Raw genomic sequence first — 26,313 nt, forward strand, 5'->3', positions numbered from 1 at the left:
TGATTTGGCATGGAATGAACGCAAAGGGTTAATACAGCAAGACACATGCAGTACTGTTCAAAAGTTTTAGGCAGGTGTGAAAAAATGCTGTAAAGTAAGAATGCTTTCAAATAGACATGTTAATAGATTATATTTATCAATTAACTAAATGCAAAGTGAGTGAACAGAAGAAAAAATCTACATCAAATCAATATTTGGTGTGACCACCCTTTGCCTTCAAAACAGCATCAATTCTTCTAGGTACACTTGCACACAGTTTTTGAAGGAACTCGGCAGGTAGGTTGGCCCAAACATCTTGGAGAACTAACCACAGTTCTTCTGTGGATTTAGGCAGCCTCAGTTGCTTCTCTCTCTTCATGTAATCCCAGACACTCAATGATGTTGAGATCAGGGCTCTGTGGGAGCCATACCATCCTTGTTCTTCTTTACGCTGAAGATAGTTCTTAATGACTTTCGCTGTATGTTTGGGGTCGTTGTCATGCTGCAGAATAAATTTGGGGCCAATCAGATGCCTCCCTGATGGTACTGCATGATGGATAAGTATCTGCCTGTACTTCTCAGCATGAGGAGACCATTAATTCTGACCAAATCCCCAACTCCATTTGCAGAAATGCAGCCCCAAACTTGCAAGGAACCTCCACCATGCTTCACTGTTGCCTGCAGACACTCATTCGTGTACCACTCTCCAGCCCTTCAGTGAACAAACTGCTACAGCCAAAGATTTCAAATTTTGACTCATCAGTCCAGAGCACCTGCTGCCATTTTTCTGCACCCCAGTTCCTGTGTTTTCGTGCATAGTTGAGTCGCTTGGCCTTGTTTCAACGTTGGAGGTATGGCTTTTTGGCCGCAAGTCTTCCATGAAGGCCACTTCTGACCAGACTTCTCCGGACAGTAGATGGTTGTACCAGGGTCCCACTGTTTTCTGCCAATTCTGAGCTGATGGCATTGCTGGACATCTTCTGATTGCGAAGGGAAGTAAGCATGATGTGTCTTTCATGTGCTGCAGTAAGTTTCCTTGGCCGACCACTGCGTCTACGATCCTCAACATGCCCGTTTCTTTGTGCTTGTTCAAAAGAGCTTGCCCATCTGGAAACCCCTGACAGCCTTGAAATTTCTGCCTGGGAGAGACCTTGCTGATGCAGTATAACTATCTTGTGTCTTGTTGCTGTGCTCAGTGTTACCATGGTGCATGACTTTTGACAGTAAACTGTCTTCAGCAACCTCACCTTGTTAGCTGAGTTTGGCTGTTCCTCACCCAGTTTTATTCCTCCTACACAGCTGTTTCTGTTTCAGTTAATGATTGTGTTTCAACCTACATATTGAATTGATGATCATTAGAACCTGTTTGGTAGAATTGTTTAATCATACACCTGACTATATGCCTACAAAATCCTTGACTTTGTGCAAGTGTATCTAGAAGAACTGATGCTGTTTTGAAGGCAAAGGGTGGTCACACCAAATATGGATTTGATTTAGATTTTTCTTCTGTTCACTCACTTTGCATTTAGTTAATTGATAAATATAATCATTAACATGTCTATTTTTGAAAGCATTCTTACTTTACAGCATTTTTTCACACCTGCCTAAAACTTTTGCACAGTACTGTATTTTTTTTTTATTACTAGGCATAAATTATACATTCATAATATATAACTTTTTATGTAAAAAAAAAAAAAAAAAAAAAAAAATTTATCAGTGTCTGTTAACCAGATGCAACTTCAGTATTTCCTTTCAGACTGGGTGCTGATGTTTTATAGTACTGGGCAATATAACAGAGCTTCCTGAAAGCTTATGGATAAAAATAAAAAAAAACCCACAAAGGATTCTCGCAGTCCAGAAATGTCAGTCGTACGGCTCCAATAACAACAAGTTGTCAGAAATATAGAGCTGCTGTCAAACTGCACTGCAATTTCTGTAAGTAATAATATTAAGTTCAATCTGAATAACATACCAACCTTGCCGTAATTCAATGTTTAAGGCTTCCTGTGGGATACATTTTTGGAAACGTAATCACAATTTTGACTTTAATGCAAAAATAAATTAAGAGTTGCATAACCGTTTTCAGTTTTTGGCTGCATTAATGACCTTATAGCCCATTTTGTTATGCACACCCCTTCCAAGCAATACTTCCCTCTGTCTAAAGTTGTCAGCTGCTGTTGCAGGTGGCAAAGGTGACTTTCTTTTTCTTCAGTAAACACACACGTCACACTTTTTAGTAATAAAGTAAATTATCAACCTGTTTATCCCCCTCCTATCAGTTGGCAACAGTTAACCTTGGATGAGAACTGATGTTGTAGACTAAAAATCCCTTTCCTGACAGTTGCCTTTCAAGATCCCATTGCCAAGGTAACACCTTTTTTCATTCTGTGTTGATGTTTCAGATGTGCTTATAAGTCCGACTGATCTTTAGAAACAGAATCCTTGAAATTACTCATGCAAAGATCATTCAAAATGCCTTTAAACAGAGCCATGACCTACTGTACATTCACAGCACTGAATGTAATAAGCAGACAGCATTCTAGGAAGACATTTTCTCCATTCACCTAATTGAGAAAATAGTAGCAGGACAGGTATCCGAACATGCAATTGGTATTGACCAAAGAATTTAATTAATTGTACTAAAGAATATGCTCACCATGTTCATCACAACAATTATGCACATCCACTACCCTTTACGACTGGGTTATGAGGTGAAGGTGGCGCAGCAGCATGCTATTTTATGCAGTACAACTCTACCCACCCTTCACCCATTGGCCCATTCGTAGTATGGTACCCAAACAGACACGCACTCACTTGCACGTCCTAGTACATAACAAATACTAATTATACAAGACTGTAAATAGTCTCACTCCCTTCCCCAGTCCATAACACAGACCAATTTGATAAGAATCTTTTAACATTATGTATAGTAATCCCACAGGGGTTATTAATTAATGACATTATCAACTGGGTTTTATTGATTCCAAGCAACCATGCCAATTATTCCTCACTCAGACCCCACTTACTAAATATCTTGGTATCCCAGAATAGATACCTTTAAAAATGTGCTAAATATTTTTATGAACAAGGCTGCTCACAAGTAGAATGTTACCCCGAAAAATGTTCTCCTTTTTATAGGAAAGGCAGTACAACTGGAGGGCAAAATGTACATCACATACAGATGCAAGTAAACTTCCACTCTCGTCAGGGAGGTCCTCTCACCCAACCTAAACAACGTTATATTTCCTATACAATGAGTGTTGTGTGGAGATACTTCAAAAACTACAAATTCCATTTAATCTCAGATTTAAAAGCTCTAGGTCTGGTCTGCTATGTTTTAATTTTTAATTTGCTTTTACAATTCATATTTTATTGTTTTTTAATATACAATCTAATAATACATACTTTAGTTTAACTGTCTGCATGCAATCAATACATATTAAAAGTATATCACAATGTTTCACAGATGTCACAGTCAATAGACTCTGATGCTGGTATTAAATAAATTAGAACAAGGGGAAAGTGGTCGCAGTAAAATTATACAATAGCTTCTAGTGACTCGTATATAAGTACGTATAGGTACAGTATATTTATATAATATAGTTAATCCATATCCATAAAAATAGAGTATGCTCTATTCCATATTTCAGAAAATTCTGATTCTTTATCTAAAATAGCATAGCTTAGTCATTCCAAGTTAGTAACATCCAGTACAGAGTTCTTCCAATGTGCTAAAACTGGGGGTTCAGTATCCTTCCAGGAAGTTAGTGTCTGTATGTGTGTGTGTGTATATATATATATATATATATATATATATATATATATATATATATATATATATATATATATATATATATATATATAGACACACACACACACACACACACACACACACAGTGCCTTGCAAAAGTATTCAGGCCCCTGACTAATTCTCTCATATTACCGAATTACAAATGGTACATTGAAATTTCGTTCTGTTTAATATTTTAATTTTAAACACTGAAACTCAGAATCAATTAGTGTAAGGTGACATTGGTTTTATGTTGGGAAATAATTTTAGGAAAAATAAAAAACTAATATTTCTTGCTTGCATAAGTATTCAACCCCTGTGCTGTGGAAGCTCCCAGTTCGCAACGATGAAAGAAATTGCCCTAACGAGGACACAATTACCTTACCATTGGCCTCCACTTGTGAACCATTAAATTTGCTGGATAAAAAACCCACTGTTGAAGGATCATTGATAAGGCTGTGTATCTGAAGGAAAATGAAGACCAAACATCATTCTACAGAAGTTAGAGATAAAGTAATACAAATGCATAGATTAGGGAAAGGGTACAAAATAATATCCAAGTGTTTGGATAGCCTAGTGAGAACAGTTGGATCAATAATCAGGAAGTGGAAGCTGCATCACACCACCCAGGCACTGCCAAGAAAAGGCCGTCCCTCAAAACTCAGAGCTCAAACAAGAAGGAGACTTGTGAGAGAAGCCAAGAAGACGCCAACAATCACTTTGAAGGAGCTACAGAGTTCAGTGGCTGGGAGTGGTGTAATGGTGCACCAGTCAACCATATCAACAGCTCTGCATAACACTGGCCTGTGTGGGAGGGTGGCAAGAAAGAAGCCGTTACGAGAAAAGTACCATCTGAAAGCACGTTATGCTGTGGGGATGCTTCTCATCAGCAGGGACTGAGCATCTTGTTACAATTGAAGGAAGAATGGATGGAGCAAAATACAGGAAAATACTGCAAGAGAATCTGCTTCAGTCCGCTAAAAAACTGAAGCTTGGGAGGAAATTCACCTTTCAGCAGGACAAGGATTCCAAGCACAAGGCCAAAGCAACATTGGAGTGGCTCAAGAACAAAAAGGTGAATGTCCTACAGTGGCCCAGTCAAAGTTCTGATCTCAATCCCATTGAGAATCTGTGGCACTATTTGAAAATTGCGGTCCACAAGCGTCGTCCAACCAACCTGAACAACCTGGAGCAAATCTGCCAAGAAGAATTGGCCAAAATCACTTCGACACTGTGTGCAAAGCTGGTACATACTTACCCCAAAAGACTTAAAGCTGTTAAACCAGCGAAAGGTGGCTCTACCAAATATTAATGTGTCGGGGTTGAATACTTATGCAAGCAAGATATTTCAGTGTTTTATTTTTCTTAAAAATATTTCCCAACATTAAACCAATGTCACCTTACAATAATTGATTCTGAGTTTCAGTGTTTTAAAATAAAATATCAAACAGAACGAAATTTCAATGTACCATTTGTAATTCAGTAATATGAGAGAATTGGTCAGGGGTCTGAATACTTTTGCAAGCCAATGTGTGTGCGTGTGTACACACACACACCCCTCCAAAATTACTGTCACCCTTGATCAAGATGAGCAAAAAAGGCTGTATAAAAAAAACTATACAGGTAATGAGATATATTGTAATTTTCCAGCATGTGGAATATATTATACTTTATTAAAGATTCAAGGGAATCAACCAAAATTACACATTTCCCAAATTATAAATTTATTTCCAAATTATTGGCACCCTTGTTTTCAGTACTTTGTGCACCCTCCCCTTGAAAGGATAACGGCACTTCTATAATTTAAGGTCTTTTTCTATAATCTTTTATGAGATTGGAGAACACATTGGAAGGGATCTTAAACCACTCCTCCATACAGAATTTTTCCAGAGCCTTGATATAATTCGGGCTGCGCTTATGGGCTGCCCTTCTTCAATTCAAACCTCAGGTTTTCAATAGGATTCAAGCCCACATCAAAGATCCACCACAATATTTTCAAGTAGGTATGAGGTTCTTTTCTGCATACGCATCCATCTTTCAACGCCAAACCCACCATTGGTGTGCGTGGACAAAGAGCTCTATTTTCATCTCATCTGATCATAGCATCCGGTTCCAATCCAAGTGTCAATGCAGTTATGCAGTATATTAAAAATACAAAACTGAAAGATCATAACTCTTAACCTATGTTTAGAGTGGGGGGACATCAATATGAACCACCTTCTTCGGGAAAAACCGTCGTACAGGATGTCGACTACTCAGAACAACCCTCTCCAGCAGGTAGTTGGAAACGTGTGGACTAAAACGGTTATAAACCTGGTAAGAAGAAATATCTTTTGCAAGTTCGAGACAGTTCAAGAGGAACCCCTCGCAACGCACTGTTGTTAGAAAGTTCAGTTACGGTGTTTACAAAGCTCTACCCTAAATCCAGCCCCGGCTCTGACTGGCCCGGTGAGGACCCTGTAAATTTCAAAGTCACTTTGGTCGTTGTCATGCTGAAAGACTTTAACAAATATATATATATATATATATATATATATATATATATATATATATATATATATATATATATATATATATATATATATATATATATAAAGTTATGAGGAGTGCAGCAAGTATAAAACTGTGGTTTACTAACTTGGGGAGCAGATATGTCTCTGTAGCAGGGGCGATCTGTGCTGACTCTGCTGGCATGTTCACAGTACTGCAGGAAGAGGGCGGCAGTTGTCCAACAACCGCCTGTGAGTCATGGCAGTGACACGGGGAGGTGGGCACGTGGGTGTGTAGACTTTCCCCCTCTCTGAATGGCTGAGAGGTGAGTCTTGGGAGATTGCTAGCCCTATAAAAAAAATGCTCTGCTGTTTCCTCAGGTCTGCCCTTTTAAACGCGCCGAGAGTGCGGAAGCGCTGGTCCACAACCGAGAACCAGTCGGAGAGAACGGAACGGAGGTTCAGAGCGAGACAGTGAGGGCGGGGAACCCTTGGGCAGACCCCTTATAAGTTTGGCTGAGCAGGCTAGTTAGCCGGCAGCGTAGGACAGTGATCCGGGTCGCACGGGCAGCGGCGACCGGGATATTGCTGCAGAGTGCTGCACCTTTTCTTTATAGTTTTGTTACAGTTATATTTTCCCTGTTTCTTTGTGCCTTCTGTTTTGAATTACTGTTTCGAAGCACCTGCAAGGGCGCCGGTATTGTGTGCCATCGCTTGGTATGCCCGTGGTTCTGTTTACCATCGTTGGTAAATCAGACCACGGACCCACAGCGCCATCTGCGGGCTAAAAAAAAATAAGGCACCCTGCAAAATAAAACTGGGCACCTGTGTGGTGTTTTCAAGTACACCTGTCTGTCTCCTGGTCAGTGAATTACCCACAACCCTTCCACAGTCTCCTACGATTGCAACTAAAGGGTTGCAGGGGATATGTATTTGTGAACTATTAGAAATATGTCTAAATATTGTGGTCCAATATTTCATAATTTTAATAATCTAATGGAAGTATAACGAATTCTATTTACAATTTTATACTGAATGGAACTTAATTTGGTATTGGGGGAATAAAATATAATATTGCCATTGATATTATTCCAGGATGATGAAATTGTTCTCCCACTTTGACTTTAACCTAATATTACTGTATGACAAATTCTCTTTAAAATAACTTGTATAATTTGTATACAAAACCATGGGAATTCCACAGATTTAATAACTAAAAAAAACATCTCCAGTATAGTAAGACTAGGACAGCGAAGCGGCGGGATTAGGTTGGCTTGATTTTTTGATATGGTTCTAAATTAAATCTATCCTTTAGAGATCTCAAAGAAGGGAATACACTTTCTTTAAACACATCGCCCACGTTATTGATTTGTGCATTAATCCAAATGAGGTTAAATGAAGGATTCTAACTATACAAAATGGTTTGGATTATTCCAGAGTCCTGAACTGAAATAAATTATTTTAAAGTCCTTTAAAAGAAGTGCTGATCTCTTGAAAATGTTGTGTGCAAATGTAAAAATAAAGTTAAAGTTATTCTTCAGAGCGAGTGGAAGGCCGTGTAACAATAAGTCTTTTAAACTATAGGGGGAGACAATATTTTCAGCAATTTTAACCCAAGTTGGGGGATTGCTTAATTTTACAAACCAATCTCCAAGAGGCCTAAATTTGTAAGATAAATAATACCAGTAGGGATTGGGAATATTCACATTCTCTATTATGACTGTTATATAGTTTACTGAGTTTTAAGCCTTGCTTTCTTATATCCCCATATAAACGTACTGAAAAGGACATCAATATGTTTAAATATGGAATATGAAGTGGAATCATGATCAATGTGTATGCCACCACTGGCATAACTGCCATTTTAATGGTTCATATTCGCCCCATAAGGATAGTGGTAATTTATTCCAGGACTGCAGTTTAACTGAAATCCTATCAATTTGTGGTGTCATATTAAATTTGACAGTATCTTTAATATTTTTTTAAATTGTCATCCCCAAGTATTTAGTATGTGCAGGCCACCTGAAGGGACAGTTTTGATACTCAGTACTAAAACGATTTTTAGACAGGGGGATAGCTTCTGATTTTAACCAATTTATTTTCTATCCTGAAACATCACTGTATTGGTTTATTATATCCATGAGGCATGGAAGGGAGGAACTGGGGTTCTTACAAGTATCTAAAATGTCAACTGCCTACAGCATTACCTTTTACATCTGTATGACCAATTCCCTGGATACATTCAGTTTGCCAAATTAATTCTGTTAAAGGTGCTAAAAGAGGCGAAATGAGACAACCCTGTCTAGTTCCTCTGTATAGATTAAATGGACTGGAGAGAAAACTTCCAGTATGAACAACTGTAGATGAGCATGAACATAGTGTATTTATCCAGCTCACAAACTTCTCTAAAACTCATCCTTACTAAAGTATTATACAGAAATTTCCATTCTATTCAATCAAATGCTTTTTCAATCGATAGATACAGCCATAGCAGGATCAGGGTGATCCCAGTTCAGTATTTGTAAGGTCATTAATTGTCTAATGTTATCTGATGAAAACCTACCTTTGATAAAGCCCTTCTTGTCATGATGAATAATTTAAATCAATGACCTTTTGCTGTTAATTTTTGATAGAATTTTGCAATCCGTTTAGTTAAGTGAGACTGGACGATAGCTGCTACATTGTGAAGGGTCTTTATCTTGTTTTAGAATAAGACTTATATATGCTAGTTGCACAGACATTTAGAATAAACAGGGTTAATACATTCTTATGAGATTAAAGTCAGAATTAAAACCATCTTCTCCTGGCACTTTATTACTGGCTAAAGAGTTAACGGCTTCTTTTATTTCTGTAGATGTAATCTGAGAATCTAGTATTTATTTATTTTTTATCATCTTCTGGCTCGTTTGTGTCTTGATTTTTTTTCCAAGAAACTATTGTTCATCATCAATAGATTTGTTGGAGGAATAAGAGGCAAAGGCATGGTTAATAATTTAATAAATAATAGTATCCGTTACTCCGTTAAGTTTATTAGATTAAATGTAAAACAAAGAGTCTAGGAGTGAGCCCTTCTGACTTCCGTCCTTCCCTCAGCAAGCACCACATGACTTGCAATGTTTTATTTAACATGGGGGTCAGAACCAAAGATTTTCTCCAATCCACAGAGTGTTCAAATAGTTGTCCCGTGATGACTGTGGGAGTTCCCATCAATCAAACACCCTTCAACCTGAACCAGCGACTCAGTATTTTGTTTCAGGCTGACTCAGTCAAAGCACACTGTCATAGGAGTGGCAATTCACGGTAGGAAATGCAATACTGTTTATAACTTTTTTTGTTGCTGCAAACATTTAGTAATCATGTCAAAGCTGTAAGGATATGTTCAATATTTAAGCAACCAGTAGTTTGTCTGCTTGGGGCTTTCGCAGCTGTTTCCTGGACCTTCGTGTCAGGTGCTGGCAGTACAGTAAATAAATAGGTTTGAATACATGTGGTACAGCATAGCCTTTTACAATATGAACAGCAGTTTTAACAACAATCTACATAAGGATCTTGGAAAGAGATTATTCAGAATATTTAACAAAGTGTGTTTTTGTTATCAGTAAGGCTCTGTACGGTGTCCATTTTAGGGCATCCTCAGTCGTCACCCCTCCTCACTTCAAATCTCACCCCTCTCCTCGAGTTAGTTGGTGACGACTGAGGAGGTCCTAAAATGGACACCATATGTGTCTGAAACAAGTATGTTTAATACACATTACTATGTACAGTTTCTTTTAACAGGTCTCATAGTATATTTCTGTACTTAAATACGTAAGATTGTCTTTACTTGTATTATTTCAAGTAGTACACTACTTTTTTTCATGTTAACCATGTTGTATTTTATGTTTGCAATGTTAAATAAAATGCTGTTTTATTTTGACTCCGACATTGTAATAAGCAGCCCTACACTGTACCCTACGATACAGCAGACGTTTAGACAACAGAGGATCAAATAACATTCAAACGTGGTTCTCTGTCACTTTACAAACATATTATCACCTGGTTATGTTGGCCAATTGTCTGATAATTGTGGCAGTTGCTGGGCTTAGTAACTACTAGCTTGATCAAAAACTAAATTGAAATACTTATACAAATATATAATATGTTTAGTGGATGAGGAATTGGGGGAGAAAACGTAAATAAGTTTATGAATATTCAAAAGAAAACTGATGTTTTGAAATATACAAAAAGCAAAAATAGCAGAAGCGGGTCAGATGAGGCATAGCATTGCAAATACTGATGCATTCACATTGAGGTACATGTTCGCACTGACAATAAAAGAACATACTGAAAAATAAGCGAGACATTAATCTAAAACAACAACGTGAACCGAGAGACAAGCAATCCATTTATCCGGTTTTTACAAGCGCTTTAATAAAGAGACCACAGAATGACTGTTAATGAGTTTGTCAGAGTGCTCTGCTTTGCTGGACCGCTAAGGGTTAAACTTAATTTAATAGCTATTAAGAGGCAGTGTGGTCCAGTGGTTAAAATCCAGGGGCTTGTAACCAGATGGTCACTGGTTCAAAACCCACTTCTGCCACTGGCTGACTCACTGTGTTACCCTGAGCAAGTCACAACCTTCTTGTGCTCCATCCTGTGGATGAGATGTTAAATCAATGTCCTATTGTGAGTGACTCTGCATATAATGCACAGTTCACAGCCTACCTCTGTAAAGCGCTTTGTGATGGTGGTGTGAAAAGGCGCTATATATAAATAGACATTACTATTTTTATTAAACTGACAAATCACACATATTCCTGTCAATGGTTTGTACAGATCTGGGGTCTATGTAATTGATTAAAAACTAAAATGAAGAACATTATTCTGATTGTTTTTCTCCCACCTGACCAGAAAATTACAAAAAAACAAAACAAAAAAAACCTGGTATGTGCTAATAAACAAGCTTGGTTGTTCTAGGGTTTCCCAACACCATTTTCCAGTTTTCATCAAGGAGAACGTTAGGTCATTATCATAACCCTGGTTCCCTGAAATAGAAATGTAGCCATTACAGTATGGGTATTTACCTCCTAAAGACCTGAAACCGGATCAAGATATATCAAAGCTGCTCGTAGAGCCTGTGACACAGTCATGGCCCGCCCCCAAGGGGAAAAAAGCACTGCTGGCACAAACCTCAACGTCACTTATCCTTCAAGCTTGCTGCAATTATGGGCACAGAGACCTTGACGATTAATGGTTACATTTCTATTTCAGGGAAGCATGGTTATGATAATAACTTAACATTTCCTTTCAAGTACCATATGTTATCATTACTGTATGGGTAAGTGTACCAAAGCCATCGCAAGGGCAATATTGCAGAATGACTGGAATGCTACAAGTATAAGCCGAGAAGGTGCACTGTGCGTTACCATTTGGAACCGCAGTAACTAAAGCAACCAAGGCTAAAAATTTGAGGGAGAAACTCTCCTCTATGCTTATAACGATTGACAAAGAAGCCATCCTTAACATCCTAGTTCCAAAGCCAGAGTTTTGAGAATCCACAACATCAAATCTGTAGAACCTAGTATCCCACACTGTTGCATTGCAAATGTCCTTGACAGATGCACCCTGGAATAAAGCCCACGAAGTTGCCATGCCCCTGGTGGAAAGGACTGGTACGGAGCCTGCGAATGCCTGCATCTTACTCACCTGCTTTGCGGAGGTGAAAGCAAGCCGCTTTGAGTGATAAATATTTCAGTTCAACTGATTTCATGTGCTCAAGAGATGACATGAGCGCATTAAGCACCACGTTTAACCTCCTGCGAGGAACAGTGTCTTTCATAGGCAGCCGAAGCCGCCGATCCCCTTTCAAAGATGGCCCCGCCAGGAAAAGAGCTCCTTGTCAAAAAGTTCCTGCAATAGGGCAGACACCACGTCTGAAAAACACCCCACTTGTACATGTACTGGGAAAACGTGATGGTGCTAAGTCATTCTGAAGAGTGTTTTTGACCCTATTGGACAGACCCAGACGGCTCAAATGCAGCTGTTCAGGGGCCAGACCCAGAGCTGCATGCTCAAGGTTCGGGATGCCATAAAGTCCTCTGTGCCTGACTGAGCAGGTTGCGGCACTTGGGAAGTCTCCATGGCTGGCCGCTCAGGAGCTGCATCCAGCTTGAAAATCCTTGGCCCAGTCTTGCCTGATTTTCTCCAGCCACAGCAGGAGCAGGGCGAGCTGTGGGAAGGCATATAAAACAGTTGCCTCAGCCATTGGTGTGCCATGGCATCTACTGCCAGTGGGTCCCCTTCTCCAATTATGGAGAACCAAAGGGGACAGAGGGTTGATTCTTGCCGATAACAGAAGGTCCGCCACACAGTTTGTCACCCCGGGCAGATGTACTGGCTGCAGTGAGAGGAGGTTCTCATGTGCCTAGAGCAAAAGGTTGCGGACCACAAGATGGAGACTGGGAGACCTGAGTCTTGGTGGTTGATGTAAGCCACCACTGTTGTGTTGTCTGTACGGAGCAGCACATGTCTCCCTCGAATCTCCTGTAAAAAACTACCTGCAGCTTTACAACATTGATGTGGAGACAGTGCCAAGGGGGCTTCAACACACCTTGCGCCCCCCTGCCATTCCACACAGAGCCCCAGCCCAGGCTGGACGCGTCGATGGAGATGACCTCCCTTCTGGCGAGGTATAGATGGGCAGATTGTTTCCACCAAAAGGGGCCATTCTACTCCAGGTTTTACAGGTATAAAGGAATAATTAGCTGCTTTAGACAGGTCTACAAAAAAGATCTGCCCACTCCTGCTCTAGATGCAAAGTGTGACACACATACAGGCAGGGCAGATACCACCACATTATACTCTCAAGCTTGTGCAACAGAATGTCCTTAACAACTACAGTACAGCAGGCACCAGACCCAAATGTGAGATCAATGGCAGCATTAACGCAGTGTTAAATGAGGAGTGCTGATAAAAATGCCATTTAGTTAGCACCTCTTCACTATTCTGGAAATCAGAACTGTGGAAATATTGAATACAATTGTTGTTTTAGCAGCATACTATAGTGGGTTATAAAAACATGTAAGAGAATTCCATCATTATCCAAAAACCATGCCTAAGTAGGTCAACATACTGTAAGATAGACAGAGATACCTTGAAGATTTTATGATGGTGAAAAGGTCATTTTCATATGAACACCTTTCTATTTAACATCCTGTACAAAACAAGTCTCAGTACTCCTCAGCTTTCTCACAGAGCCAAAATCTTAGAATGAAGTGTTTAAAGTTACGGAACATACTTTTAAGCTTCTATTTACAGATGGCCACAGACAACAATGATTTCCAAGAATAGCTCCCCTCGGGGTTAAATAAAACTCAACTTAACTGAAAGCACAATGAACTGCTTTGTTGTCAAGTCAAAATGAATGGCTACACTTTCCAGAAGTGAGGCGGTCATTAACCTATAATACCATTGTACAGCTTTTAAGACTTTGTTATATAATATATACTAGGAAAGGATGCTGTATGAAAATTGATTTGGACTGAAGTTTGCAGCAATGATCTGTAGTGAGACAAATAAGTGAACGCATGAAAACGCAAGATTGGGTAGTTCACCTATTTCACTGTCAGATGCAGAATATTACCACCCTGACTTCAAATGAATGAATAACAGTCAATACAGTATTAATGAGCTACAGAAGGAACCCATTTTACATGATGCTAAGGTAAATAGTTAAATGCAGTTTATAGCTAGTACAATTAAACAGGACTGACAAATTATGCTTAATGCCGTCAACTGTGTATGGTTTCAAATAAATACTTATTTTACAGTAAACATGATAGTCTCCCCTGGGATTCCCAAAAATATTACATATCTGTTAGAAAAATACAATTATGCAGGTTAATTATACGACTCAAACAAATCACTGTTAAATTAGGAATCAGGTCAGATTTTTATAACCATAACATGCTCAAAGCCATGGTCCTGTGAATAATAAACTAGGCTTCTGCAACCCTGGCACGATCAGAAGGACACAGCAATTTAAAAAGATGAAGATGACGACTAGTACTGAGGTTTTGTTTCGCTTTGGCGAGTTTATTATTTTATAGTTTTTTTCTTTAATGCTCAGCATTTTGTTATTTTTCTTTTCATGTAAACAGTTTGAAGTTAAGTTAGGTTCTTTTGTTTTTTTTTCGCTAGCCAGAGTGTTTATTTGTGCTCTGGAAAGTACTGGCTTATTTTTTCAAATGTGCTGTTTTATGCGTTGTATCTTCTGCTTACATGTTCGGATTTATCACTCTTCAAAGCTGAATCAACTTTCGATTATCTGGTCGGACAACTTTTTCCTTTCCTGGACTGGGGTGACATCTTCCTTTTTCTTACAACCTTGCTGGGAGAATAACAATTATTTTTAGTTTTTTTGATGTATGTATATATTTTTTTGTTTTTGCTTTTCCTTGGTTAAACTAATGAGCGATTGATTTGGGACTTTTGCTTTTTGCAAAGAGGATTTTTTTTAATTTTACTTTGTGACTTTATATTCTTATGTTTCTTGGACTTTTGATTAATTGATTTGTTTGTTGTATGGAGTTTTTACTCTGCTATCTCTGATTTTTTTTTTTTTTAAAAATTTTTATTTTACACTATATATATATATATATATATATATATATATATATATAAATATATATATATATATATTATATATATATATATATACTATATGATATACTAAGTGGCTTGCGAAAGTATTGACCCCCCCCTTGGCATTTTTCCTATTTTGTTGCCTTACAACCTGGAATTTAAATGGATTTTTTGGGGGTTTGTATCATTTGATTTACACAACATGCCTACCACTTTGAAGATGCAAATTATTTTTTATTGTGAAACAAAGAAGAAATAAGACAAAAGAACAGAAAACTTGAGCGTGCATAAGTATTCACCCCCCCCAAACTCAATACTTTGTAGAGCCACCTTTTGCAGCAATTACAGCTTCTCTTGGGTGTATGTATCTATATGCTTGGCACACCTAGCCACTGGGATTTTTGCCCATTCTTCAAGGCAAAACTGCTCCAGCTCCTTCAAGTTGGATGGGTTCCGCTGGCGTACAGCAATCTTTAAGTCATACCACAGATTCTCAATTGGATTGAGGTCTGGGCTTTGACTAGGCCATTCCAAGACCTGTAAATGTTTCCCCTTAAACCACTCGAGTGTTGCTTTAGCAGTATGCTTAGGGTCACTGTCCTGCTGGAAGGTGAACCTCCGTCCCAGTCTCAAACCTCTGGAAGACTGAAACAGGTTTCCCTCAAGAATTTCCCTGTATTTAGCTCCATCCATCATTCATTCAATTCTGACCAGTTTCCCAGTCCCTGCAGATGAAAAACATCCCCACAGCATGATGCTGCCACCACCATGATTCATTGTGGGGATGGTGTTCTCAGGGTGATAAGAGGTGTTGGGTTTGCGCCAGACATAGCGTTTTCCTTGATGGCCAAAAAGCTCAATTTTAGTCTCATCTGACCAGAGTACCTTCTTCCATATGTTTGGGGAGTCTCCCACATGCCTTTTGGCGAACACCAAACATGTTTGCTTATTTTTTTCTTTAAGCAATGGCTTTTTTCTGGCCACTCTTCCGTAAAGCCCAGCCCTGTGGAGTGTACGGCTTAAAGTGGTCCTATGGACAGATACTCCAATCTCCACTGTGGAGCTTTGCAGCCCCTTCAGGGTTATCTTTGGTCTCTTTGTTGCCTCTCTGATTAATGCCCTCCTTGCCTGGTCCGTGAGTTTTGGTGGGCGGCCCTCTCTTGCCAGGTTTGTTGTGGTGCCATATTCTTTCCATTTTTTAATAACGGCTTTAATGGTGCTCCGTGGGATGTTCAAAATTTCGGATATTTTTTTATAACCCAACCCTGATCTGTACTTCTCCACAACTTTGTCCTTGGAGAGCTCCTTGGTCTTCATGGTGCCGTTTGCTTGGTGGTGCCCCTTGCTTCGTGGTGTTGCAGACTCTGGGGCCTTTCAGAACAGGTGTATATATACCGAGATCATGTGACAGATCATGTGACACTTAGATTGCACACAGGTGGACTTTAACTAATTATGTGACTTCTGAAGGTAACTGGTTGCACCAGATCTTATTTAGAGGCTTAATAGCAAAGGGGGTGAATACATATGCACGCACCAATTTTCCGTTATTTATTTTTTAGAATTTTTTGAAACAAGCTATTTTTTTCATTTCACTTCACCAATTTGGACTATTTTGTGTATGTCCATTACATGAAATCCAAATAAAAATCAATTTTAATGCCAGGTTGTAAGGCAACAAAATAGGAAAAATGCCAAGGGGGGTCAATACTTTCGCAAGCCACTGTGTGTGTCTATATATATATATATATATATATATATATATATATATATATATATATATATATATATATATATATATATATATATATATATATGTGTGTGTGTGTTATACTGAGCTAAATGTGTGCTGAGGATATTAAGCGTTCTAGAAGAAGTAACGTTGAGTATTAATAAATATTTCCTACCATTTTTTTTTTGCATGGCAATGTGAACCCTGAATTCATTTTTTCGCTGTCATACAGACCTCCTGTATTGAATAATTTTATTATTTTTGTGCAGTAACCTATTCTTATTCAGGGAACTCTAAATGGTTGGCTGAGGGCTTAGGTCTGTTTGTTACATCCGAAACCTTAATATAATATACCAAAGCTGCTCGGACGAGCCTGTGATGCAGTTATGCCTGCCCCTGAGGGTATAAAGGAACCGTGTGCACAGATCTCAGTGTCATTTTTCCATCAAGCCTGCCACAATCATGGTCGCAGCAACCTCGAAGGTTAATTCATTAAAAAAAAATATTTTATTTCAGGGACCCAGGGTTATGATAACCAGTGTTCCTTTTCAAGTCCACACCGCTGCATTGAAAATGTCCTTGACAGATACACCCTAGAATAAAGCCCATGGAGTTGCCATGCCATGGTGGAATGGTCAGTGAGCTTTTCTGTAGGGGGCAAGATGGCCTGCTCATAGGCAGTCCTGACTGTCTGCTACCCATTTGGACAGCCTCCATTTAGACAGGGCTTGACTTAGCCACATAACAGAAAAAAAAACTGGTCGGACTGCCTCTAACTTTTCGTCCTGTAAGCATAATACGCTGGACGCATCTGTGGTGATGACCTCCCTTCTGGTGACGAGAGTGGACAGCATGGACCTGGCGTCCAAGCACACTACCAGACAGGAGGCTATCTACATGATTCACCTACAGGCCCAACTGATGAAAGTGAAGATAAAGGCTCCATGTGGGCCTCTGCCTGTGCTGGAGACTGGGCACAAATGAGCCAGTCGTCCAGGTAATTATGCACTCTGATGCAGCCGGCTGTGCGGGTCTATGAGGCTGTTGGGGCCTTGGGCACCAGTTTGCCCCTGGCTTGCGCACTGGTGGTGGTAATTTGGGAAGCAGACGCGAAGGCACCGGGTGAGTAATCACACTTTAGAATTATTTCGGAGACCCAACACTGTTTGTTAGGGCAGCTAGCGTCCTTGGTCAGGACAGCTAGTTTAGGCATCTGTAACAGCGTCTCCATCACCCAGGAAACAGCCAGAACTGTAGCTAGGTGACCCCAGGAGGATTGTACTTCCAAAAGAAAATCCAGGTGCATGGGGGATATGCGGACAGGGGGTGGACACGGAAGAGGCAGCAGGCTCAATCATCAGAGAAGAACTACCTCGCCTCATCTACAGGCCAATGAAAGGTGCAATACTGTCCTACTGTAACTGAGACGCACTCCTGCAGCTGCTAAGGAAGCATTCTGAGCAGTTAAATAAAGAACTGTGAGAACTGTATACACAGAATTAGGAGAATGTTTCCTAAATTAAAAGAATAAAATAACTGCTGCAACAATTGCATGGACTGCAAATTGTTGACGAGTATATCAAAGTGGTGTTTATTACAGTGTTTTTGTCAGATTTGAATTTCTTCCATACACACCATGCAGAGCATCTGAGGATTTCACAGCAGAGCCCTGAATGCTCTTCACAAGGAAGCAGACAACAAGAATAGAGCCAAGATGCTTACCTCACCAAAGGCTCCTCGTCCAATCACTTTAAGGATTTCAAAGTCTTCTTTGTGCAGGCGCATTTGCTTCACTTTTGAAGTAAAGGGCTTTGCTGTAAAGAAAAGAAAAACAAAGGTATTCTTTAATAAGCAGGGCTAGACTGTTTCAATAAACACAGAATTGCAAATCCTTGCAAAACTATCATGTCAATCTGCAATTCAAATAAAACAGCAATGCCCATATTTGAAGATGGCAGTGGTCCAAGTACTATATAAAGATTACAATTGTTGAAGCTCATAACGTTTTGAACGGGGTTTCTTATTTGCCATTGTTGCTCTGACAAACATACACTAGCACATAGCCTTAAACCAAATGTATTATCCTTAAATGATGAGTTGTGAAAGAGTCGGAGTAGATTACACACACAGTAATTTTGGTTTACCGGTACAAAACTAATAAAACAAGCATGACAGGGATATTCATTCCAGTTTATACTGGTATGTATGATAAAAACCGAACTGCAACCCCTTGAAAGAATATGTATAACAAGTCTCAGAAGTTAATAGTACTAACTTTGACATATTTTACAATTGCTTTCAGTTTACCAAAACAGTTGAATGAACACAACCATGAATAAAATAAAAGTTCAATTGTTATGATGTAATCACAGGGATAAAAAAATCGGTCCCCTACAAAAAATAGCAGAACTGATAGAAAAGGTAACATGGGTCTACGTACTACATCGACGGTACAGGAAGTTACATAAGTGTGTATTCTGCACAACTTCCAGTTACCCTCTTTCAGGAGCACATACTATCCAGACATAATCTAAACCCCTGAGACCCATTAGCAAGTATTTATTGAATCTGACAAGAGCCCTGATTAAGCACCTGCCTCCCCTGGTACCAAATTAGCAGTACAACACTGACTCACTGGGGATGCTTTTAATCTTTTTTGTGGAATAATTATTTATTAAAGGAGCACTATAGCAGTTCCTTCATTCCAGGTAAGTTATCTTTGATGTGACTTTTTTCATAAGTAATATGCACTGGCATTCACTTATTTAAACTAAAAGAACAGAAGAAACTATAGAAACTATAGTCGGGTTGTGATCTGAAATACAAGCTGTTGTCATCTAGCTGAAATACAAAATAGTTGCACACCAAGCTTCTCTCCAGCATTCACCATGACTGCTGCAGTAATAAAATTGTCTCAAAATTCGCAGGGTAGTTAGTCACTTCCGCTAAGTACAAATGAGTAAGCTTAGTTTATTTTGTTTTAAAAGCACACAATCACACCCCCCCCCCCCCCCCCCGCTGGGTTATAAATATAATGCGCGACATACACACAAACGGGTGTACAGTAAGCTTACCAATTCACAGAATACTGCTAATAAAAAAACAAAACATTCAAATACAATAAAAAAATTATTTCAAAAAATAAAAACATATTTTTTGATAAAGCTGATATTTTTTGCTGTTTTTGTTAAATTTTAAAAGCATGTTTTGATTTTTTTTTTTTTTTATTGCGCTATGAGCCATCGTAATAAACGCTTGTGTGCTGATATTTACAGGGTTCTTCTTCTTCTTCCAGTGGTAGATGCAATTGAGTTTTTCAATACAGATTTGTTGTTCTGCGTGTTCATTTTCCAACGTTTTGCTTGTCCTTGTTTACCGATGTACAAAAAAAAAAACTTTCACTTTAAAGTTGGAGATGTACAATACAATGGAATTTTGTTCTAAAATAAAACTTAAATATCAATTGACGCACAACCCTTTATTAATTTTGGTGGAATGTTGTAATCTAGTTATGCCTTTGTTATACGGGTGCGTGTTCGCGGATTCTTCATGATTGCATCTGAAGTATCTTAAGATGCTAGTGATCTTACATGATAAATGTCAGGTCTCAAATAGTCGCCGGTCTCCAATAGGCGGCAGGTCTACTGGCAAGTATTGTAAATAAACGCTGGGGCTGTCTTGATTCTGTGCATCCAAAGACTTGAAATTAGAAGTTTTAAGATTTAATGTTTGTTATTCTGTTGTAAACCAACAGATTGTCAGTCCTAAACTGTTGACATAAATTATATATTAAATAAACTTGAAAAAAGTATTTGTTAAATCAGATTATTCTTTTAACTGTGGCACCATTCAATAAAGCAATAATCGTAAAAGGGTGAGCTGAAACGTCCAGGCAGAAGGGATATAGTTGTTTTTTAAAAAAAAAAAAAAAAAAAAAAACAAACTTTTGGGACTGGATTCGTCGATAATTAACGACAAACAAAATAAGAACTTGTTGCGGGGGTGGGTTGGCCAGGTGTGGGTCCCCCCCCATATGAGGACTGTGTATGCGGTGGGGAATTGTTCCTCCGTGGGGTGACCTGCCAGGTTTGGCAAGTCTCTACTGCTCTAGTCATGCTGATGGAGCACTGCAGCAAGATCGAAAATAAAAAGCACCATTTACAAGAATCGGTCTGCACAATCTGTTTTTTTTTTTTTTGCAAACTCATACATTTTGTAAATGCATGTAAAGCAACAATTGCATTTAGAAAATCTATCAGATGGGCGGTACAGATCATTAACCCATGTAGAGATGGAAGCTACCACTTTAAGGGTTTGTTGTACGGTTAAGTACAGTATTTTGCACGCATACAGCCTCTGTCTTTTATATATACCAAAGTATGAATGTGAAAATTAAACCAGTTTCAGTGGTTTTGTCCCGTCTCCATGTACTGCACTCCATCCCTGAATGTGCACGAAACAAACCTGCCAGGTAATCATAGTACACAGCACTATGTACACAGCACTTTTTGAATTTCTGTATCAGACATCGATAGTTTCAGAAATGTTGAGTTACATAGATGAAAACCTTGGACATAAACAATCCTGATGTAAATAATAGTCCCCGATTTTCAGATATTAAAATCCAGATGTCTCAGCGATCACTACATTTTTTCTTTTTCTGGATCATAAGCCACTTCAACAATCAATGTCTCCATATTTTCTCTGCTCTGCTGCCTGCCAGAAGGTGGGGAGATGAGCTGAGGCCGCTTGCTTCAGGAGCTAAAATAAATTTCTACGCCGCTACCAGCCCACGTCCTGTGAACTTCACTGTGAACAACCCTGAAGACTGCTACCCATCAGATGCGATGCAGCAAGTGGAACTGTGCAGCGATGTGACAAAATTAATAAAACCTATACTTCTGATAAATATCTTTCCCCACCACAGCCGACGCAGGAGCAGCACTGGAACAATGCAAAAAATGTTTTTGTGTTTTGTCGCGTGTCAATTAATGCAGTGAACAATCAAAGAACAGCTTTAATGCACGTGGTCAAGCAGGGTGAAGCACTATCCAAAATAAAGGAGGAAACAACACTTAGATACACGTTTGAAAGACAATATACGGGAGTCCATGTCAAAGGAACTGGATAAGCCTGGTATGTATGGTTTACTGCCATATGTGTTACCATCAGAGAAGACACTTCATTTCCACATCATGGTGACGAATATGTACCAGTCTTGATCACAGTTTGTCAATAGCAATTTTTAACAGATGTATAGTTCTGGCAATTTTCAAGCCTGGTGTATTGCCTCTGTGTCGCTTCTGGTGTGTATGGTCATATCGCATGTCGATTTTTTTTGTTAAATCGCATCACGTCTGGTGTGTGGCAGCCTTTAAAAGTCTGGGACAGTGGTGAGGGGCAATACCGTAAAATTGTCAAACACCCAAAACAGTGTATGCGGTAGCGGTGGTTTTCAAAGTAAATCACAGCCTTACCAATTCAGCCAAACTGGCCACAAATTATGGATTGGAGTTCCAGTGATGATGTGACAGAAAAGCAAGAATTTCAAACTAATTTATATGCTGTTTAGCACTATAAGTCCAGTATATGCAGTTCATTTATTGAAGGAAATACTGTTATTTACAGACCAGGAAAGAGGGAGAAATTGTACTGTGCATCAGTACGTCTCCTATCATCTCAAGACTACTTTAAAGGTTACAAAATTGAAATGCACATATATGGCTTCACACTGTTTGAGATTTCTTAAGTTACATTAAAAAAAAAAAATAAACAATTGCCTTATGTTTCTGAAAGCTTTATTTTCCCCCCTTAACTTTCTGTTGTTACAAATTAAATATCAAGAACTGTATCACCCCTAACATGCACAAATTAAAACCAATCTGGGTCTGTTTAATTGTTTAAAAAACATACCCATAATTTTATTTTTATGTTTCTGGTACTAAAATACCCAAACTAATGTCTTATCCAGCTGTTCAAACTCAAGTGTCACTCTTACAGTAGCTACACAGGACTTAATACCCTTGAAAAATGTACATTTTCACTTACAATTTGAACACTTAAAAAGACATTTAAAGTTCCAACATTAAAAAAACAAGCTCTTAAAATATTTATTAAACCCCCACAAATTAACAAAACAGTTATGATATCCAGACTCCTAGAGCAATGCTCAGCTGTGCATTAACTGATCATTGTGCACCTGAATATCTAGTATACTGTATTATACAAGCCTAATCTTTTGTAGTAATAGCTATCTGACAGGTTGCTTTGCAAAGCCACAGAAGGCTTTAAAATATAAAAAAAACAAAACAAAAACATCTTAGCAGACTTTCACTTCCATTGGAAGATGCAGTTCCCACTGTCTCTCTGTAGAGTGTGCGATGATGATCACAGAGGTGGACAAACTGTTGGATGCATTTCCATTTTTTGCAGCAATTTGTTTCTTGCAGGTTTGCATACTGGAAAGCAGCCCTTGATTATCATGCAGTCTGCATTCTTTGTAAAGCCAAAAACATCCACACTGATGACTTACTATTTTTTTTGCTGGTGTAAATAACTGAGTCTCATATATACACACAGTGGCTTGCAAAAGTATTCAGACCCCTGACCAATTCTCTCATATTACCGAATTACACGTAACCTTCACTATCTGAAATCCCTGCCTAAAACAACATCATTACCATAATAATAACAATAATAATAATAATTGATTTACTTACCACAACATCCACACCCGCTATAGGTCAAGCTAATCATTACCCCAAAATTGCATTTAACATCACTGATCATTTAATTATATATTGTGTTTTAACGTTATTGAATATTGTTAAATATTCATTATAGAACAGTATATTTTGAAACTCCAAAGAAGCGCAAACTATATACAGTAAGTTTTCTTCAATGTGCACAATTTATTTACATCAAATACACAGAGGGGAGTACTTAAAGCATTTTCAAAACCAAATCACTCCTAGGATGGGACCAGCAGTGCAGATGCTAGTTAACACAAGCAGGAAAAGAAGAAGAGCACACCCACCGCTTGATGGAGAAATACTGTAAATACCAAGGCAGGGTGTTCAGTGAATTTTCGTTGATAAACTTGAATAACGTTATTAACTATGCGCATTACAAAAATGTAATTATGAATAGCTTATCCGGTATTTATGGTTTATATAATGAGGAATGGAATCGATCGAAAAGTAGAGTTTCGATTTAAATCGTAGCAGCCCTACAATACCATGATCCCAATGTAATCACAATATTTTTTGCTACAGTATTAATACCGTGGTGAGTTAATATCGCGATATACCGTCATACAGCGACAGCCCTAGTTCAGTCTCATAAAAATAAATTGTGAGCGATATGCACTGCTTGTTCCTCGCGATACTGCATCGCTCATGTGCCTCAGGCTTAATAGTCCAACTACGCCATCTCTATAAAGAGCAACTACAATTGAGTTTTCCCATTTTGCCCTGTTAAAAAAGGTTATTTTACTAGGAAAGAGCCATGAAACCACAAGAAAGGGGAGGGACAAAAATTAGTTCTGTAACACCTGTCTTAGAAGAAAGAGTGGGCGAGGTGAAATTGCTTAATTTTAGCTGCCGCAGGGTGAGGTGTGGCATGACATGCTTACATATAAAATTAATATTAAGTGAGGGTAACTTTGCTTCTGAACCAATGCCATATGATTTGAGAATGTTTTTTTGTATTTTTAGAACACAATTCTCTTTTTATTTATTTATTTATTTATTTATTTTTATATAGAGATTCCTGGACCGTTAATGGGAAATGGTTTTGGAGAGTCTTGGGTCAAACACACTAATTAAAACTGCTGGCACAGTAAGAAATATTTGAGAGAGTGTATCTGTGCATGCTGCATTTATATATTCATGAATACAGTAATGCTGGGACTAACTAATAATGTTAGACTAGTCTCTCAAAATGAAGATGAATAAAAGTTGTTTGCTTTTGGATACTGTGATAGAAAGAGAAAGAATTGATGTTGCAAATCTCCCTCCCAACCAGAAAGGGCGCCAGGTAAGGACAGTGGTATGCTGCCTCCTAGATGGACCGCCTTGGTAGGTGGAAACCGGAACGTAACTATATTAGGAGGGGCGCATAGTTGCAAATACCCTGAACGACTCCATTGCAAGCAGCTGCGGGACGGCCCTCTATTGGAGAAACCATGGCAACAGGTTGTTTGCAGGGAGGAGTGTATGGGTACAAAGGGGAAGCAGCTACGTTGGTACGCTGCCTTGCGCTGAGAATGTAAAACTATCAGACGGAGGATTGCGTTTTGTTACGATACATGTTTGTTTTGTTACGTTTGTTTTTTTGTTGCAGAGGAGGAATACGGAGCAAGCCCGCATCACTAGAGCACTACCCTCACCACACGACACCAGCACCACCCGGCGCATTAGAGCACACTTTCATGCACGGGATTATTGTGGGGTGTTGTGTTTATTATTTGGGACTGCAAACCAGCAGTGTTCACCGTGATACCATTGGTGGTAGAGGGATGGTTCTTTTTGTTCTTTGATTAAAAACTTGGACATTTGGGGGGAAAAGAACTGCTTGGACATTGTTTTATCACCACACCACTTGCACAGTTCACAGATAAATTTCGAAAAAACATTTCCTTGAGGCTGATGCAATGCATCATATCGTTTGACTATGATAGTCAAGCCTGTGCATCGCTTTTGTGTAAAGGGTTTAAGCAAAGAAAAGCTTTTACTTTTTATTACATTTGGAATCTGCAATTAATTCTTACATTAAGCACTCCCCTCAGGTCTGATTCACTGAATCTGCATGTGATTGAGCTCACCTTCTCCCCACTGCCCAGCCCCCTGTGAGTGTTTACTGATGGGATTGCCAGTCATCGCTTAAAATAAAATAACACTATCATGTTCCTTAAAACAATTCAAAAATAAGTCATGGACAACACTCTTGTTACCAAACTGCAGTGGACAGTGATAACTTTTTAATTTTTTTTTTTTTTTTTTTCCTCTTAATTGGTTGTTACTCTGACTTGTTATGGATTTACAACCTTTTTTTGGGGAGATTTTTTTGACCCCAACTGGTACAAATCAACATGAATAAGGAAATAATAATTGAATATATTTAATTACTACTCTATATGCATAAACTGATGTAATCAATGTAATATGCATACTAGTTTTTAAAGCATTACCTGCAATGTTACACAGTAATGCACAGCTCCACAGGTATTACCGCATTTTCTTTTTTTTTTTTTTTTTTTTACCCTTTCAAAATGTCGATGGATCAGCTTTTTTGGAGAACGATATATCGACTGTGAAAAATAAGGCATCATCCCAGCCTTATATTTCCTTGAATATTTGTTCCAGAAATTACAAACACACACACACACACACACAAACACACTCTCTGCAAGGAGTATGTACCAGCACGGAGGCCTGCTCTCTAAAACTGGCCAACTGTATAATTAACCCCAACAGCTACTTTACCCATAAACATTTATATTTCCACTGAAAACTATGGAAAAGCTATAAATGAACCACACACATTAAATGCAGTGTTGATATGGGAATTCCATTCTGCATGGTTGAATAGTTTATTTCTCTTAGCAATGATTTAATGGATATATATTTAACTTATGATGGTATGGAAATGAATGACCTCAGCTGGACATGCTGCATGAAGGCACACTGCAAACTTCACAT

The 26,313-nt window shown here is 38.7% G+C and overlaps 1 protein-coding gene across 5 annotated transcripts in view; it reads right to left on the bottom strand.

Moving 5' to 3' along the window:
• The window catches only part of LOC121315989 (serine/threonine-protein kinase MRCK alpha-like), a 207,675-nt gene that overhangs the window by 129,477 nt on the left and 51,885 nt on the right, over nucleotides 1–26,313 (bottom strand). For all 5 annotated transcript variants that reach the window (XM_041250646.1, XM_041250647.1, XM_041250649.1 and 2 more), the window contains exon 2: nucleotides 18,335–18,426. In XM_041250646.1, coding sequence (XP_041106580.1) covers nucleotides 18,335–18,426 — 92 coding nt within the window. The remainder of the gene's footprint in view (nucleotides 1–18,334; nucleotides 18,427–26,313) is intronic.

Source organism: Polyodon spathula, chromosome 5 (assembly GCF_017654505.1).
Source record: "Polyodon spathula isolate WHYD16114869_AA chromosome 5, ASM1765450v1, whole genome shotgun sequence".
Classification (NCBI taxonomy): domain Eukaryota; kingdom Metazoa; phylum Chordata; class Actinopteri; order Acipenseriformes; family Polyodontidae; genus Polyodon; species Polyodon spathula.